The 14,828-nt window shown below is 54.5% G+C and overlaps 1 protein-coding gene and 1 pseudogene across 4 annotated transcripts; both read right to left on the bottom strand.

Moving 5' to 3' along the window:
* Positions 1-7: 7 nt before the first annotated feature.
* IL34 (interleukin 34) lies at positions 8-9,185 on the bottom strand. Of its 4 annotated transcripts, none has more exons than XM_044255770.1 (6): positions 9,106-9,185; positions 4,412-4,545; positions 3,556-3,633; positions 3,088-3,249; positions 896-1,031; positions 8-663 (listed from the first exon to the last, which is right to left on the bottom strand). In XM_044255770.1, exons 1-6 carry the CDS (start codon positions 9,131-9,133, stop codon positions 491-493), a joined length of 711 nt encoding a protein of 236 aa, XP_044111705.1. In that variant the 5' UTR covers positions 9,134-9,185; the 3' UTR covers positions 8-490. The 4 variants fall into 4 exon arrangements, with proteins under 4 accessions (XP_044111705.1, XP_044111704.1, XP_044111703.1 ...); XM_044255769.1 differs by lacking the exon at positions 9,106-9,185 and adding an exon at positions 8,377-8,616 and having other exon boundaries at positions 3,088-3,246; XM_044255768.1 differs by lacking the exon at positions 9,106-9,185 and adding an exon at positions 8,377-8,614.
* Positions 9,186-12,182: 2,997 nt separating this feature from the next.
* LOC122911260 lies at positions 12,183-13,458 on the bottom strand (annotated as a pseudogene).
* Positions 13,459-14,828: the final 1,370 nt, after the last annotated feature.

Raw genomic sequence — 14,828 nt, 5'->3', positions numbered from 1 at the left:
GACCGAAACAAAACAAGCAAGTGTTTAATAGAAAATATAAGGAACTGGAAGAGCATCCACTGTGGCAAGACGGGGTGTGTGGCCCGGCCCCCTCCCTCCCCGTGCTCGCCCGCCTGCCCGGCACGCTTCTCGCCTCTGCAGGCCACAGGAGACATTCGGCACCGCCTCCAGGCCCGGGAGGCAGCCCAGGTGGTGCAGGAAGAAGAGAGACCTCTGTCCCACTTCAGGTACCCCCAGACCCCCGCTGCTCCAGGGGAGACCAGGTGAGGTACAGAATGCAGGGAGCTGAGCCCTTCTCAGGCACAGAATCCCCTCAAAGGAAAAGCACTCTCCTGGGGGTTCCTCTCTCAAGGCGGATAGGGGGGCTCCTCACCACAGCCCAGAGAAGTCTCAGGTTCAACCGAACTGTGGAAGCACCTTGAGCTTCCCCATATAAGTCACCACACGGGCCTCTCGGGGCAAGAGGTCTCCGCCTGTGCCCTCAGCAGCTTCACTGAGCCGGGGGTCCGGTCTCGGATCCTGGGGAGCGAGGGAGGGAGGTAGGGGGCCGCTGGGACAGAGGGTAGGGCTGGGCAGCCGCACACTGCGATGAGGGCTCCGGGCTGTGGGGCTGAGGGCTCGGCACCTCACAATCCCGCCAGTTTAGGACAGAACTTTGTTTACCTGCAGGAGACAGGGGGGACAAAAAAGACTGCAGGAGTGGTCAACAGCACGCTCCGTGCCCAGCCCACACCACATTCTTCTCATCCCCATACCCGAGGCTCCTCTTGGCTTGCAGAAGTGCCTTATAGCCCCGGGGAGTGCAGGGCAAGCCCAGGAGAGCCCTGGCTCTGCTCAGTGACCCGAGCTCAGAAACCTGGGGTCCAGCCCCCAGCCCCAGCCCCTTGTTCCTTACAGCACGAACAGTACAACAGTTCCATGACCCGGAAGCAGTTGTCCAGGAGGGCTTTGGGTCGCACCAGCTTCAGGCTTAGCCTCGGGGCACTCAGGAGTGACACTGTTGCATCCACCTTGGGGCTGACCTCCACATCCTGGAAAGAAGGAGGCCCTCAGGACCAGGGGTACCACCGCCCCAACCCCAGGGAAGACGCAAGGCCACATCCCAGGAGAATCCTGGAAACTGCCCTGCTTAGAGCTGCTCCAGCCCTAGAGGAAGGGGACTAACGGTGACCGGAAGGCCTATGGGTAACTTCTCTACTGCTTCCTGCAGGCGACAAGGTACCTCGACACCCTTCACCCAAGCCCAAGGCAGAGGCTCCTCTTTTTCCATCTTTGGAAAAATGACTGCAGGAAGCAGTCCGGGATGGGGGAAAGTAGGGGACAACCCTGCTGTTTTAGCCCAGGCCTGGCCACCAGCACATAAGGAAGGGGTCCTGGGCCCGGGAGACTGTCCTTCAGGATTCAAAGATCTGCACTGCCTGCAGGGAACAAGACAAGGGACCCTCATGAGGACACCTGGGAGCCAGGCATACTGGCCAGGCCAGTCTCTGGCTCCAAGCTCAGGGTGCTTCTGTCTACCATATGCAACAACAGGGAACACTGGGGAGCAGGCAGGCACACCCGGGGACGGAACAGGGGGCCAGAGCTGGTACAGGGGACGTGGCCTAGAAGGGAGATGCAGGGCCTGAGCCTGAGAAAGACCGTCCTCAAGGTAGTATACAGGGTTGAATTGCCTGTCCCCCTAACCCCCCACTCCAAAAAAACTATGTCCAACCCTGGGACCTGTGAACATGACCCTATTTGGGAACAGGATGTTTGCAGATATAATTAAGGATCTCCAGATGAGAGCAGTTTGAATGTAGGGTAGTCCCTAAATCCAGTGCCTGGCGGCCTTCTAAGAGGGGGCACTCGAGGGAAAGGCCACGTGAGGGACATGCGGCCACAAGCCAACAGCAGTAGCAGCCAGCAGAAGCAGGGAAGAGGCAGGAAGGGTCCCTCCTCCCCAGAACCTTTAGAGAGAGCATGGCCTTGCTGCCACCCTGAGTGCAGGGTTTCTGGCCCCAGGCCTGTGGCAGGAGAATTTCTGTATTATTCCACCAGGTAGCAGTCCTGTTCACAGCAACTCGAAAAAAACAGTCTACAAAGGCTTTGAAAGAGCAGTGAGGGTGGCAGGAGAGAGAAGGCGCCCACCCCCATGGCCCAGTCCCTGGCGGGAAGAGCCGACTGCCCACCAGATGCTGGGCATTTTCGGAGCGGGGCACAGACCGTTAACTCCGTGAGAATGAGATGGACTTAAAGCCAGTTAAATGTGAACAACCTGGGGGACCCGAGCCCCCAGCCTCAGCCCGCCCCCAACCTCCTCCACAGCTCCCAAGCACTCAGAGCTCTCTCGAGGAAAACCAAGGATGCAAAACTGTCTCTTCAGGTCAGCTCCAACTCCTGCTGCCCACGGGCACCGGAGAGCCACCGAGGAAACCACTGGGCCTCTGAGCCTCCGCCCAAACCAGAGCCTCCTCAGAACTCCCAGCAGCCATCGGGGTCCCCTGCAGCTTCCAGCTCTAGCTGGGCAGCAGGTGGGGCTCCCCGGAAAGGCTCCTACTTGGGGACTAGGGCAGAAGGGGGGTGAGGGGAGGGGTCCCGCAGCACACCCATGGCCTGCAGGGGCTCACGCTGATTCTCCGACCCTCAGCTGCCGGCTTTATAGAGGCCTCACATCAACCCTGCCAGGCAGGCCATGATCAGGAACCTTCTTACGACATCAAGCCCATAGTTGACTTTGCGCTGTACAAGCTGTGGACTTTAACAAACGTAGGATGTCATGTATCCACCTTTACAAGCACGTCCTTACCCTAAAACCTGTGTTCATTCCTCTGCCTCTTCATGCTTCCTCTCCTCTCCCCCAAGAGGAGGCTCCACAAACAAAGCCAGAGGGATCAACGACTTGGCCAAGATCCCAGGTCAAGAGAGACAGCCTCTCCTGCCCCCAGCCAAGGCCACCCAACGGGCACTGGCCCGGTCTTCCTCTCTCGTTTGTCCCACGCCCTTTAGGACACACTGAAACTTTCCACGTGTTCACACCTCAACCATCCCTGGCCGCCAGCCCTGTGCGCATGCGCGTCCCCAGGCCCACAGCTGGGCACAGCTCACCGTCAGGCTCTGCTGCACGTCCAGCAGCAGCGTGCGGACCTCCTCCAGGTACTTCCAGGACGGGTGGCCCTCGAGCAGCACCTCCTGCACCGACTCGGTAGCGCTGAGACTCACCCAGACCCACAGGTACCGCAGCTCCCGCTGGCTGACCCGAGCCCTCTGCTGCGGGGACAGGAGAGAGCGCTGCGGCCGGCAGACATGTGCCTCTGGGCCCGCCCCGCCACTGCTCTGATCACCCCCCGCCCCACGCGGCCCCATGAAGGGAGCAGAGCACGGGCAGCCATGGTAAACAAGGAGCAGCCTCGGGGCCTCCGCCAAGGGCAGGCTTGGTCCCAGAGCTGGGAAAGGCCCCTGGCAGCAGGACCTGCCAAGACTAATGTGCTTCTCAGGCTGGGTCCGTGGGGTGTCCCAGGAGGCAGGGGTCTCCCAGCCCAGGAGGGGGTCTCCCAGCCCAGGAGGGGTTCTCACCAGCCTGGTGATGTTGGCCATTCTGAGCACCCCCTCATAAGGCACGCTGACCCTGTAGTTGATGGGGAAGTAGTGTTTCTGGGGAAGTACAAGAACAAACCATGAGGTCAGAGTCAGAAATGGCTCAGACAGGCTCCCCCTGCTCCCAGACAATCTGCCGTAGGAGGAGAGGGCCAAGGACCAACCCGCTGATGGCAGCGGTGGCCTTTGAGAGAAAAGAAGCCCTCCGCTCTCCCCTGGGGTAACGACAGCTCTCCTTCCTCTGGGACACAGGGGAGGCTGAGACAAAGTGTGGAGTTCCTACAATGGCAGAAATTTTAGGCCAAGAAGTGGTTGGAGGACCTAGTACCCCCAAGAGTACTATGTTTTTTGGAGGTGAGGAAAACTAGCTCAAGTAAGATGATCTAAACTTCTTATGGTGCCGGCTGCAGTGCTCTGCCGGATACTGAAAACCGCTGAGCTGTACCCTTAAACAGGTGAATAGTGTGGTGTGTGAATGACATCTAGAAAAGCTGTCAAGGAGAAAAGAAAAAAGACAGACTTTTAGAGCCACGGTGCCAGGTCCTTATCTATCTGCCCTGCCAGTCCCGCAAGTCTTCCTGGAATCCACTCGTGAGTCGTGAGTCACAGGGTGAGCGGCATGGGGAGAAAGGATCAAAGGTCAGATCAAGTAGCAGGGGTGAAGGGCCTGGGGGGACACCTGAAGGGAAGGGGACAGTCAGTGTGGACCAGGCACACTGATGTGTGCCGTGGAGAAAGAGGCCATGGGCTCAGGGCTGACACAGACCCACGGCGGGGCCCACAAGGCCCTACCCTCTGGGAGCCCGGGGACTTAGGCAGGTGCCTACACAGTTACCATGTACTGAAGACGGTTCCTGTACTGTAGCTTGTCCCGCAGAAAGCCGGTAACCGCACACTCCTCGGTCTGTGTCAAGGGCCACATCTCCAAACCCTCGTTCCCCAAGGCCATGCCAAGGAGGATCCCGAGATCTGTGGACCGAACCCAACAGCAATACATGAGCGCCCTGTGCCACTCCCCCGCCCCCTGGGTGTGCCCTCCCTTCTCCCGGCCATGGGAGGGCTGGGGGTGCAGAACCCAGAGGACGCCCTCCCCTCCAGGGTCCAGGTTCAGGCACCACGGCCAGGTGAGCACGAGCCGTCCCGCTGGTGCATCCCTGCCCCCAGCAGGCAGAGTCCCCCCAGCAGTTACACCCTGAGGTTGGTGTCAAGTCTCCTCATGGGGCAGGCACAGCCTCCTTTCCAGGGCAGCCTTGGCCCCCACCCCCTCGAGGGTTGGAGTGTCCTCAAAGCCTGGGTCTGCATTTCCATCTGCGGATTCAGGAGACACGGAGGCTCGTTCAACTCTGCAAATGACTCTAGGGTGTCTGGAGCCATTTCCCTCCCTGCTGTAGCTGATCTTGGCAACCCTCTAGGAAGCACGAATCACTGTGGCCCTTCCAGTGTGCTTGTCCTGGGGAAGCCCGCGGCTCTGGGGCTGCGGCTTCTCCCAGCCCCGCCAGCCAAAGGTCGGCCTTCGAACATTACCAGCTTTCGCCGCTGGGGGGCGTCGCTGTGACTTCAAAAACAGCTTTTGTGATTTCTTGGACCCGAACACACTTACAAAAAATATCAGAGTCTCCAACAAATAGGAAAACGCTTCAGACTCATCAAAGCAGAAAGAAAACACAGATGGGCAGGAGACGTATCCCCAAAAAAACTCCCCAGTAAAGGTAAAGAAATACATATTAAAACAATCAGATGTCATGTTTCACTTATCAAAAAGGAAAGTAGGGTTTTTTTCTATTTCATTTTCATAACACTTGGTGCTGGCAAAGTCATGAGGCAGGTGCTCTTATCCTGGAAAGCATTTTGGCCATGTTTTGTATTGGTGGACTTAATAATGTCCACACCCGTTGACCTATTAAGCCTAAAAATTTTTCCCATCCTTTGACCTGCTGGAGAGCCTGGGTTGTGCAGCGGGTTAAGCATCTGACTCTCGGTTTCAGCTCAGGCCCTGATCTCAGGGTTATGAGATCCAGCCCCGCACTGGGCTCCGTACTCATCAGGGAGTCTATCAGGGACTCTCTCTCCCTCTGCCCCTCCCCCCCCCAAATAAATACTCTTTAAAAAATTTTTTGTAAATGTTCCATCCTTTGACCCACTGACTTCATTTCTAGGGATAAGCCTGAAGGAAAACAAGAAAGAGAGCCATCACCAAAAGGCTCGTGGACAAAGAGTCCTGCTGTGGTATTCTCTCCCTAAGAATGACGATCCGTAAATGGCCCACATGTTCTTTACCCAACGTCACCGATCCAAACCACCTTGTCAGAGAAGGTTTTTGCTTACTCCCTCCCTGGCCTGGGCCTGCTCCTGGCCACCTCTCCACCTTCTCAGTGCTGCCACCTGCTCCTGGCTCTGGCTGGACCCTCCCCAGGAGCGCCCCACATGGCCCCAAGCCCATGTCCAGGTTGTGCTGGCCCCACCAGCCCTTCCTCGCACAGCAGTCCGCCAACCGTATTTTTCAAGGTTGCAAATTTGCAACCCATCTTGCCTTTCCTCTCTCTTGTCTCTTCCCAAGTGCTTGCACTGGATTTTGGACAGAAGACCAGATAAACACAAATGGAACCAGTGTTTTCTGCTGCTTCCTATCTTGTTTCTAAATCATGAAGCCCCTCAGCTTGGCACCATGGCAAACTGAGATCATTCCTGGTTTATGGTTTTTGCTAACACTTTGCCTCTGCCCTGGGTATCCTCTCACATGGCAGACCTCTCTCAAGGTCTCACCGAGACTCCTTCCCCCAAGCCCCAACCAGGCTCTCCCCTGCCTGAACCAGCCCCCCATAGTCTCGGTCTCTAGCGCCGTCTCTCCACCTCACTCATTGTCTTGACCAGACAACCCGGCCCCCAGTATGTGAATCCATAATGCAGTCAGCCACAACACTGTCTTGTTGACTGAGCACTGTGGGGGGTTCATCTTGAACAAGGGATGAGGAGCATGCATCCGAATTTTCTGGAAAGCTGATTAAGGCCCAGAGTGTCTGAGTCAGGAAGTCTGGGGTGGGCCTGGCGAATTTGTATTTCTAGCAAGTTCCAAGCTGCTGCTGTTGATGTGGGCACTACATTTGGAGAACCACCGACCTCCAGAGACAGTTGCGAACTGGTGTCCCAAGGGCCACCGCTCAGTTCACAGAGATTTCACGTAAAAATCTGAATTTGCATCTTGTCTTTAAAATCAGTATCTCTGTCCACACTTGGCCTTCCTTCCCATGGGCCAGTCATCCTGAAGTCCCACCCTTGCTGCCCTCACCCCTGTCCTGACGGCAGTGGGCTCCTAGCAGGAACAAGTCAGAAAAAGCCATCCTGGCACACATGGGCTGAGCCAGAAACCTTGTCCATGGGTCATCTGCCTTCCGCCAGACCCAGACTTCCTTTAGATCTGCAGACTGACCACCATCTCCGAATTTTAGCCCCTTTTCTGCTGTCTCCACCCCCAAGAAACAGGCCAGCAACCAGTGACTCCACGGGGCCAGCATGGCTGTAGCCTCACAGCAGCTCTGAACCCCAGAGAGCCCCACCACCAGGGCATCCCTGACCCGGGAAGGGGGCCACTCTTGGTCCCCCACCCTCCAGAAGGAAGACATCCCCAAGACAGAAGAGGAGGCTGAAGAAAAAGCAAGTGGGGAAGGAGCTCCCTTCTCGGATCCCTGGCTGGGAGGGGGAGGGGCGGCGCCTCTCCTGGGGACAGACCCTTGCGGAGGGACAAATGGGGCTTGTCCACCACCCGCAGCAACCGAATCTGAACCTGCACAGAGGGCTGAACAACATCCCCCCAAAATCCTTATTCACCCAGGGCTTCAGATGTGACCTTATTAGGAAATGGGGTCTTTGGGGATAACATGAAGGCCCAACTTAAGTCCAATGACCAGGTGTCCTCGTAAGAAGTGGAGGGGACAGAGAGACATGCAGAAAGAGTCAGGAGGAGACAGATACAGACCAGCACGGTGGCACCCCAAACCACGGACTGCCAGCCACCACCTGAAGCAGGAAGAGGCAGAAAGGAGGCTTCCCTAGAGCCCCGGAGGAGGCGTGGCCCTGTCCCCACCTTAATTTTAGACTTCTGGCCTCCAGACCTGGGGCAGAAGAAATTTCTGCCCTGTTCAGTCACCGAGTTTGTGGCAAATCGTTATGGCAGCCCATCCTTCTCCAGCACCCAGCCCCTCTACGAGCCCCCGACCTGCAGCCCTCCCTGCCTCCCACCCCACCGCCCATCCCGGCCCCAGCGGGCAGTCGGCCTCCACCATGCCTTCCGCTCCCAGGGCCACCTCCGGAACAGACCCTCGTCACTTCCTGCCCACAAGGTCGCAGCACAGCCAGCAAGTAGCACAGACTGATCTTCCGAAAGCAGAGTAACTCCCAGTCACAGCCCCACTCCCGGATCTTGAACCTTCCTGGGCTCCCTGATGTCTCATGAACTGGCCTTTATGGCCTCCACCACCTGAGCCCAAACCTGCTTTCCAGCCCGGCCTTTCTTGGTCCCAAGGCTGAACCCTTACTCACGCTGTTCCCTCTACCTGAGACCCTGTCCTCACCTTCCTACATCCACCTGTGTGAACACTGTCCTGTCCGCTCAAGTGTCTCCTCACCACACCACTCTTCTTGCTCCTTGTGATCTGGAAGCTTCCAGAACACTGGGCCTGGGTCCTTCCGCCTGTTCTGCGTGTCCCGACCCTTTGCAGTATCCCTCCCCAAGGGCCAGCCTGGACCCCTTGCGGGATCAAACCCCAGACCTCATCCCTAAGGCACACAGCTCCGAGCGCCTACCTCCGCGCCAGGCATCGGGGAGAGGGGCACGAGCTAGCCCAGTCCTTGTTGCCATGGCAGTCACTCTCCAGTGGGCATGTGGGAGGCACCAGAAAAATGTGTTGAATTTGAGTCAATTCAATTGAATCTTGGAGTCTGAAGGGATCTTGGTCTGGCCTCCCACCAGCGGGCTTGAGAGGCTTCTAGACACGTTCTGTCCTCATTTCAACTTATTTTTTCTTTTTACCAACAACACTGTTCTCTTTCTGCCTCTTAATTTTGTTCTGTCATGGAGGGAGGGGCAGAGGGAACAGGCTGCCTCCTCCAGCACCTGGTGGCACTTCTCCCACGGGGCTTGGGAGACACTTCCACAAGCCCCCGCCCCCGGCTGGCCACATCCAGGGAGACCAGAATTCCTCTCTGCCCCCACAGCCCGTGCACCCCAGCACCAGACAGCCCAAGAAGGTGCTGCTGCCCCTTGCACCCCGTGCCTGCCCCATCCCCTTGACCACCCACTGCCCATGCCAACCAGCCCAGGACCTGGAGCCGCACTGCGGGTCTGAGCTGCGGTGGGCTACAGCCAGGGCAGAGAGCAGCCACGGGAGTCCCCAGGCTGTTAAGCTGGGAAGCATCTCAACTTCTCACCAGCAGGAATGGCCCGGTTGCCTTGGTTACAGCAGAGCCCGGCTCTGGGCCAATGCCTCCCGGGGCAGTCTCCACGGACAGCCCGCCCCCGCCCCTGGTACTCACAGTGCAGCCCGGCGATTCCCCAGGACATGGTGGCGTGCTGTGTCCCCCCAGAGAGCAGAGGCGGTGTCCCCAGCCGTGTGTGTCTCTCCACAAAGGCCCAGATGGGGCCTACATGGCCTCGGGTCAGCGAAGGTGCCCCAAGGCTGGGGAAGGGCTGGCCACAGAGGAGCTGCCCGGCAGGGGGCGGCAGGTGCTCCTGGGGCAGTGCCCGCCCTTATCTGCCTGGCCGTGCGGAGGGCAGCTGGTGGGCAGCGGCCGAGAGTCCCATGGCAGCTGGCGGGACCTGGCCTGAGACTCCGGCCTCGGGGTCTTCCGTCTCAAGCGGGAGGAGAGAGTCCCCAGCAGGCCCCTCGGAATCCGGGGCTGGGTTGTGCTTTCTCTGATTTCTCCGTCTGCAGCTGCTCAATGTGAAATCTGGCTCTGGAGGGAGAAAGGAGGAGAGAAACCGATTATGTAAGAGCAGGGCTGCCACTCAGACATCAGCCACGGGCACCGGGAGTCTGTGTGCGCGCGGCACCCCCTGCCCGGCCGGGGACCCCGGGGAGAGTCCGGAGGCCGGCAACCCGGCTGCATGCGAGAAGGGACTTCAGAACGTCCCAAGGGCAGTGCTGGCCCAGGAGTGAGTTACAAGGACACCAGCTGACAGACACGGGCCTGAACAAAAGCAGGACCGAGCCATGAATGGCTGCATGGGTTCAATCCGGGGAGCTTCCTGAAGGAGGTGAGGTTGTAAAGTACCTGAAGGACTCGGGCTGCAGGAGGTGAAAACCGCAGCTCTCTGGGCAGTCTCCTCGAGCACGAATCTCCCGGAAAGGCCTTCGGTCCCGAACCCCACCATACATCCCAGACCCCCAGGCCCTGACGGAGAAGCCAAGAAAGGAAGAAATGGGGTCGCAGCCGCCTTCACGCCACACCAGAGAGTCGGAAGTTGGGTGCCTTCTGTGGCTCTAGCCCTTGAGCCCCTCCAGAATGGAGCACATGTGGGAAAGCTGAGGGAGACACCGAACGGAGTCGCCTGATGACCCGGGGGCTAGAGCCTTTGGGGTGGCACGGAGGAAAGTAGGCCCTTTCCTGGCAAATGGGGCCAGACCAGTGGCCTGACAGCAAATGGGGCCAGACCAGAGGCCTGACAGCCTCAGAGAATGGCCTTCCCCACACCTGAGAGGACACCCCTGTCCCCCGCACCGCCTCTCTCATGGGGGCGGGGGAGGAGCTTGAGAACGTGCCTCTCCCACGCCACCCCCAGCTACCCCCCCCGCTGACAGCAGGCATTAGGAAGCTCACACAGGGGACAGGTATGGAAGAAAGTATATGCTGGAATGTTCTATGCAGTTCAGTTGTGAATATGACATTTTAAAAAACTATAATCACGTTACTACTATTGCACATTCCCAAATCAAGAATTCCTGATATCATCTAATATAGAATCCATGTTTACTTTTTCCTGATTGTTTTAAAAATATCCATCTCTTGGCGTGCCTGCATGGCTCAGTGAGTTAAGCCTCTGCCTTTGGCTCAGGTCACGAAATTGAGCCCCGCATCAGGCTCCCTGTTCATTGGGGAGCCTCCTTCCCCCCACCCTGCCTGCCTCTCTGCCTACTTGTGATCTGTTAAATAAATAAAAAAATCTTTAAAAAAAAATTAAAAATAAAAATATCTGTCTTTTTTTAAGTTTCTTTGTTTGAATTGAGAGTCTAACAAGGTCCATTGATTGATGTGTCTCAACATCTTTTTTTTCTTTTTTTTTAAATATTAAGATATATACTTCATAGGCCATAAAATTTGCCATTTCCAAGTGTATAATTCCGTGGGATTCTTTTAGTAGATTCACAAAGTTGTACAACAATCACCCACAATCTATTTTCAGAAAATTTTTTTTAAGATTTTATTTATTTATTTGACAGACAGAGATCACAAGTAGACAGAGAGGCAGGCAGAGAGAGGGGAAGCAGGCTCCCTGCCGAGCGGAGAGCCTGATGTGGGGCTCGATCCCAAGACCCTGAGATCATGACCTGAGCTGAAAGCAGAGGCTTAACTCACTGAGACACCCAGGCGCCCCTCAGAACATTTCATCACCCCCAAAATAAACTATTCATTTGCAATCTCTGTTTACTTCTTCTCCCCATCCAGTCCCTGGCAAGCAACCTACAAATTTGCTTTCCGTCTCTATGGGTTTTCTTCCCGTCTCTATGGATTTGCTTCTTCTGGACATTTCCGATCAATGGAGTCACACAGTGTGTGGTCCTTTAGGACTCGCTTCTTTCACTTAGTATAATGTTTTCAGGGTTCGTTCATCTCGTACTGTGTGATAAACTCAGTGTATCCCCCTAACTTCCTAGGTTGTAGCCCTAGCCCCCCATGTGGTGGGAGATGGGACTTTGGGGAGGTAATTAGGATTAGACGAGGCCACAAGGGTGGGGCCCCCATAATGGGATTCTTGACTTTATAAGAAGAGCCACTAGACAGAGAGCTTCCTGTTCTCTCTGCATGCCCCCTCCACCCCGCCCAGGGAAGAGGTCATGTGAGCACACAAGGAGGCGATCACCTGCAGCCCACGGGGAGAGTCCACACCAGAAACAAGCCATGCTGGTCCCTGAGCTCGGACCTCCAGCCTCCAGAACTGTGAGCGAGTGCACTTCTGTCCTTTAAGTGCCCAATCCATGGCATTTTATTACGGCAGCCCAAACGGCCTAGGCCATGGTACCTTTCAGCATTTCATTCCTTTTTTTTTTTTTTTAATTTGAAAAAATTTTTTAAAGATTTTAATTTTAAGTCATTTCTATACCCAACATGGGGCTCGAACTCACGACCCTGAGATCAAGAGTCACATGCTCGGCTAACTGAGCCAGCCAGGTGCCCCCGCCCTTTTGCCTTTTTAAATAAAGTTAAACAGGAAAACAAAAATTCGCAAGCTGCTTCCCTGTCCATCCCCTTCCCTGCTCCCACGCCCGCACTTGGCGCCAGTCCCCTTTCCCTCACCCACTCACACAGACCCAGGCGATCCAACGGAAAAAGCCACGGTGCTCCGAGTACACAGAGACGAGGAGAGAGCAGGTGCGCTGTGTCCACATTCCAGGTCACACCGGGCAGATCCACACTCTCCGGGTTCTGGAGGGCTTCCTCTGGTTACCCAAAGTGAAAAAGTTAAGTTCCCCCCGGACCAGATGCTTGTCCTCCTCATCCGTGTCCAGTCCAGTGTCAAAGTGAGTCTACTTCCCGGGATCGGGGAGAAGAGCAAAAGCTTTGCTGACTTCCTTGAACGTTCTCTCCTCCTCCTCCTCCTCCTCTTCCTCCTCCTCCTCCTCCTCCTCCTCTTCCACTTCAGCACTGGCTCCCCCTGGGCCGTCTGGATGGTGCTTCAAGGCTTGTTGCGGAGTTTTCTTGATCTCATCCTCAGAGCCCTTCACGTCCGCTCCCAGAACCTTGTAGTAGGCTTTCCTTCAGCTCTGGCTGTGCAATGTTTTAGGAGCTGGGCATGTTCTTATGTTTTCTCCGTCTGATACACTTTTCCGCAGTCCTGTCCTGCTTTTGAAATTGTTCTGTATCCATGTAACACTGAGCTTTTCCCAAGGAGGCTTTTAATTAAGTGGCCCCAAGCCTTGCTGCATTTGTGCAAACTTCTGTTGCACCATCTAGTCTCCCGAGCTTGGAATGATCTATACCCCAGTTACAGCAGGGTTCGGCATTTGTTTTTATATTGGGGGTCTGTCCCTGGGGCTTCTGTATATAGCTCATAGGCCAGCTTGTCATTTCCTCCTTTAAATGCTTTATTCCCACCTTCTTTCTCTGCTTTAAGGGCTTTGGCATTTCTGCAAGCAAGGCAGGCACTTTTGTGGTCAGGAGTCACCTTGGAAGCCTGTGCAAAAAACTGAACTACTTTCTCAATGTGGTCTTCCTAAAAATGGCAGAGACCTCCTACACACAGAGCATGGCCCTTAGTGGAATGTCACCGGCCGCAGACTGTCCTTCTAGATAATGACCCAGCATGGCTAAATATTGTGCTTTGGTAATTTTGAAGCAACGGCAGATGGGGCAAACTCTAGGGCACCATCCATGCTGAAAACCACTTGCCAAAAATCCTGCTTCTCAGAATCTGTTTCTGTTCTTTTCTCATGCTCATATATATTATTGTGCCTGAACCCTTTTGTGAGCCAGTTCTAGAGCTCTCTGGAAACGGTGACATGCCACCATGGCATTCCCTAGAGGTCGGGGGCATTGGCCTTCCCATAGACATCCCCAGGCAAAACTATCATTCATCCTCCCTGCTGTGTGTCTCAAAAGCTTTCTGGAACTTTCTGAGCATCATCAAAATAGCCGCTCAATTCTCACATAGCTAGCATTTTTAGGACGCATATCTAGGTTTTATTTTTTTTTAAGATTGTATTTATTTATTTGACAGACAGAGATCACAAGTAGGCAGAGAGGCAGGCAGAGAGAAAGGAAGGGAAGCAGGCTCCCTGCTGAGCAGAGAGCCCGATGCGGGGCTCGATCCCAGGACCCTGGGATCATGACCTGAGCTGGAGGCAGAGGCTTTAACCCACTGAGCCACCCAGGCGCCCCCATATCTAGATTTTAGTACAATAATTATAAGCTTCACTAACATCTTTCTTGGCATAGTTTGCATTTCCTTTTTTCCTTGAAAGACTTTGCTTCCCTCTTCACCATGGAGCAGCTCTGGCTCTGTCACTGCCATTACCACATGGTGCTGGAGACAATCACCATCTTACCCCTGAGACTACCACTCCATTCTTTTTTTCTGTCAAATAATATTCCATTGTATAGATACACCACATTTTCTCTAACCATTCATCAATTGATGGACATTTGGTTTGTTTTCACTGGGAGGCTATTATGAATTAATACCCAGTGGAAAAAAGCCAGTCTTTTCAATAAATGGTGCTGGGAAAATTGGACAGCCACATGGAGAAGAAGGATATTGGACCATTCTCTTACACTGCACACAAAGATAAACTCTAAATGGATGAAAGACCTCAGTGTGATACAGGAATCCATCAAAATCTTAGAGGAGAACATAGGCAGTAACCTCTTCGACATCAGCCACAGGGACTTCTTTCAAGTCATGTCTCCAAAGGCGAGGGAAACAAAAGTGAAAGTGAACTATTGGGACTTCATCGAGATCAAAAGCTTCTGCACAGCAAAGGAAACAGGCAACAAAACAAGAAGGCAACCCACGGAATGGGAGAAGATAAATGCAAATGAGACTACAGACAAAGCGCTGATATCCAAGATCTATAAAGAACTTCTCAAACTCACCACCCAAAAAACAAATAATCAAGTAAAAAAAATGGCCAGAAGACATGAACAGACACTTTTCCAAAGAAGACATACAAACTGCTAACAGACACATGAAAAAATGTTCAATGTTATTAGCCATCAGGAAAATTCAAATCAAAACCACATTGATACAGCACCTTACATCAGTTAGAATGACAAAAGTTGACAAGGGAAGAAACAACAAATGTGGGAGAGGTTGTGGAGAAAAGGGAACCCTCTTACACTGTTGGTGGGGGTGCAAGTTGGTACAGCCACTTTGGAAAACAATATGGAGGTTCCTCGAAAAGTTGAAAAGAGAGGTACCCTACAATCCACCAATTGCACTACTGGGCATTGACCCCAAAGATACAAATGTAGTGATCCAAAGGGCACCTGCACTCCAATGTTTATGGCAGCAACGTCCACAATAGCCCAACCCTGGAAAGAGC

Source organism: Neovison vison, chromosome 7, assembly GCF_020171115.1.
Source record: "Neovison vison isolate M4711 chromosome 7, ASM_NN_V1, whole genome shotgun sequence".
Classification (NCBI taxonomy): domain Eukaryota; kingdom Metazoa; phylum Chordata; class Mammalia; order Carnivora; family Mustelidae; genus Neogale; species Neogale vison.
Note: the sequence above shows the minus strand (reverse complement) of the source record. Positions and strands in the feature narration are given on the sequence as shown.